This window comes from Solanum stenotomum, chromosome 1, assembly GCF_019186545.1.
Source record: "Solanum stenotomum isolate F172 chromosome 1, ASM1918654v1, whole genome shotgun sequence".
NCBI classification, from domain to species: domain Eukaryota; kingdom Viridiplantae; phylum Streptophyta; class Magnoliopsida; order Solanales; family Solanaceae; genus Solanum; species Solanum stenotomum.
This window is the reverse complement of record NC_064282.1, coordinates 1,358,936-1,361,526: the sequence shown is the minus strand read 5'-3', so window position 1 is coordinate 1,361,526 and position 2,591 is coordinate 1,358,936. Positions and strand designations below refer to the sequence as shown.

Sequence of the window (2,591 nt, the reverse complement as noted above, 5' to 3'; positions counted from 1 at the left end):
CGTATAATTAGATGAAGACGATACATTAAATGAGCATTTTCTTGAGCTACAGTACTTGAAATATAATATATTTTTTTTCAAATATATTTTGGCTTAAATTCTGTTGCCCCCAAAGTTCGTGGTATATTCTGCGTCTTGCTAGCTGTTATATATCATTAATTAATAACATCAAGTGCCATTAAACAAACACAATTACGTCGCCATTTCGTGATAAATTTCTTTAAGTGCTATTGTTGATTTGTTTGTTAAATTTTTAATATGTTCCCACCTTGCTCTCTAAGTTTTGCCACTTCAACAAAAGTTAATATAGTCAACATAATATACTATACTTTTTTTTTATTTGGCTTTTATTGACTTAATACTTGATCACCTTAAGAAATTATTTATTAGAAAATTATTTTACTATATTAAACTTTCTCCATTTCAAAATAAATTTGGGTGGTAAACTGGTAATACACCTTTTCAAAAAAAAAAAATTAACTAATGACATTAATAAAAAGGGTAATTTGTTAATTATATCATTTTGCTTCTTCGCCAATTTTTCTTAAAATTAGTGATAATTTAAAAAATTATTGTAGAAAAGGATAATTTTACAAAAATATAATTTAATATATTTTTGGACTTTGAAACATTCATTTATTTTGAACCATAAAAGAGTGCTAGAAATATATTTATTTTGGACTGAGGAATATAATTTGTATTAATTGTATATTAAAAAGCTAAATTTGATTAGTAGTACTTTATGTAGTTACTTAATGATAAGGATACTGTTGGAAGAAAATTAACTATAAAAATTAATTTATTAAAAATGAACCAGTAAAAAAAATATTAATAAAATTATTTTGTTAAGAATAAACAAGTAAAGGAAAAATTATACTAAGGACAAGTAAAAATGAATATTTTTTTTGCCTAGTTATTTAGTAGAGTAGAGCCCAACTTCTCCATAGCAATATCTTCAAATAACAATATCTTATTATAATAAAAGTTTTTTTTTGAAAATAATTTTTAGGTTATATTTTATTTCTTTATAACTTTTTTTAATCTATAATAACATCATCAATACCTTAATATAGTAATTAAGTTTTTTTCGAAAATATTTTTTATAACAATATAGTTTTTTGCTTATGCATTCAACTAGGACAATTTAGCTCATTAATTTGCCTATAATATTTTAGTTTTAACCATAACTAATTTGTGTAGCCATAAATCATAATTAGTAGAAAACGTTGAATTCACTATTTGTTTGTGTCTGCAAGCAAAAAATGTATACTTTATGATATCTCTTTCTGCGACTAATCATGATTTTCAATCTAAATATAATAATTCCCAACTGATCTTCCCCTCCAAAAAAATAAAATAAATTATCAAATCTATTGTCAGTAATCATTTGGAGGTGCCATTACCATTTAGTAGTTAATTCATCTGGAAATGATGCATTTATTTATATTTAATTATCTATTCTTTTGGTTGTCAGTGCACCTAACCTGGCTAGCTAGTTTTTTTTTATTGTGGTCCATATAATTTCCAGTTAATAAGATCAAGATCAGGGTAATAATAAAAAACAGGAAAAAGGATTTAAAAAAACATTATTTGAATATTGAATATACATATTACATTGGGAATAGTCCATGTTACAAAATTGAAGAGATCGAGGCTGACTTAGTCGAGCTCTCTCAATCCAAATGTCTCAGATTTGAGCCATAGAAATAAAGTAACTCCTCATAGAAAAATGAAGATCTTTATATGCTGCATAAATCCGGATCAATCGGACCAATGAATTCCAGATACCAAATGGTAGAGGAAAAAAAAAAGAAATCACTAAGACTATGAGATGAAATAAGTTTACAATTCTTTAGAGTCTATGATGACTTAAGTAAAGAAATGAGACTAATAAAGTAATCTTCACTACATGGAATTGTAATACCTCCCATAGGATGATTATACCCAAATTCTTCTTCAGCCCAATGTAACAAATCTTGAAATAAAGGGTGATTCAAGTAAGAAATTGGAACAACAAATCTCCTATATGTTTCACCAACATAAACTGCAAAATGTCCTTTTGGTACATCATTTGTAGTAGATGAAATGCTTCCATTTCTTGGTGAAATTGTTCTTCTAAGCTTCTCCTTAGCATTTGATATTCCAACTAAACCTCTTCCCATTTTTAAACACAAAAGATTTGAGGCTAAATTGATGTTTTAATTTGAAATGAATTTGACTTGTGTTTGAAAAGGAAGATAGGAAAACTAGACTACATATATAGAGTCATTTCAATCCTCAAATTGGCAATAAATTAATGAAGATTAATGTGTGAAGTTGGCAAACATATCAGGTGAAGAAATTGGCAAAAGATCACATGGTTTTGCCTAATCTATTTCAGGACATCATGTCCTACCACTTTAGGGTACAAAATTAATAAAAATCTTGCATTATTTGAAAAATGTGACATGCTGATTTTTGTTGAACATATCATTAGGTAAATAAAAATATTTTTAGTAATTAAACTTTTGGATGAGATAGATAATTATTTAGTTTCAACATGCATGGGTGGACGATGCACGTCTCGACAATGGGTTTATTTGAATTAAACT

General features: G+C 26.6%; 1 protein-coding gene across 1 annotated transcript; it reads right to left on the bottom strand.

Annotated features, from left to right (window-relative positions):
- Positions 1–1,579: 1,579 nt before the first annotated feature.
- LOC125868608 (auxin-induced protein 15A-like) lies at positions 1,580–2,240 on the bottom strand. Its single transcript, XM_049549231.1, has one exon. The coding sequence runs from the start codon at positions 2,160–2,162 to the stop codon at positions 1,860–1,862; it is 303 nt and encodes a 100-aa protein (XP_049405188.1). The 5' UTR covers positions 2,163–2,240; the 3' UTR covers positions 1,580–1,859.
- Between the last annotated feature and the right edge of the window lie 351 nt (positions 2,241–2,591).

Bases quoted from the DNA above. Each gene is read 5' to 3' on its own strand.
- LOC125868608 (XM_049549231.1), bottom strand. From the start codon at position 2,162: ATGGGAAGAGGTTTAGTTGGAATATCAAATGCTAAGGAGAAGCTTAGA.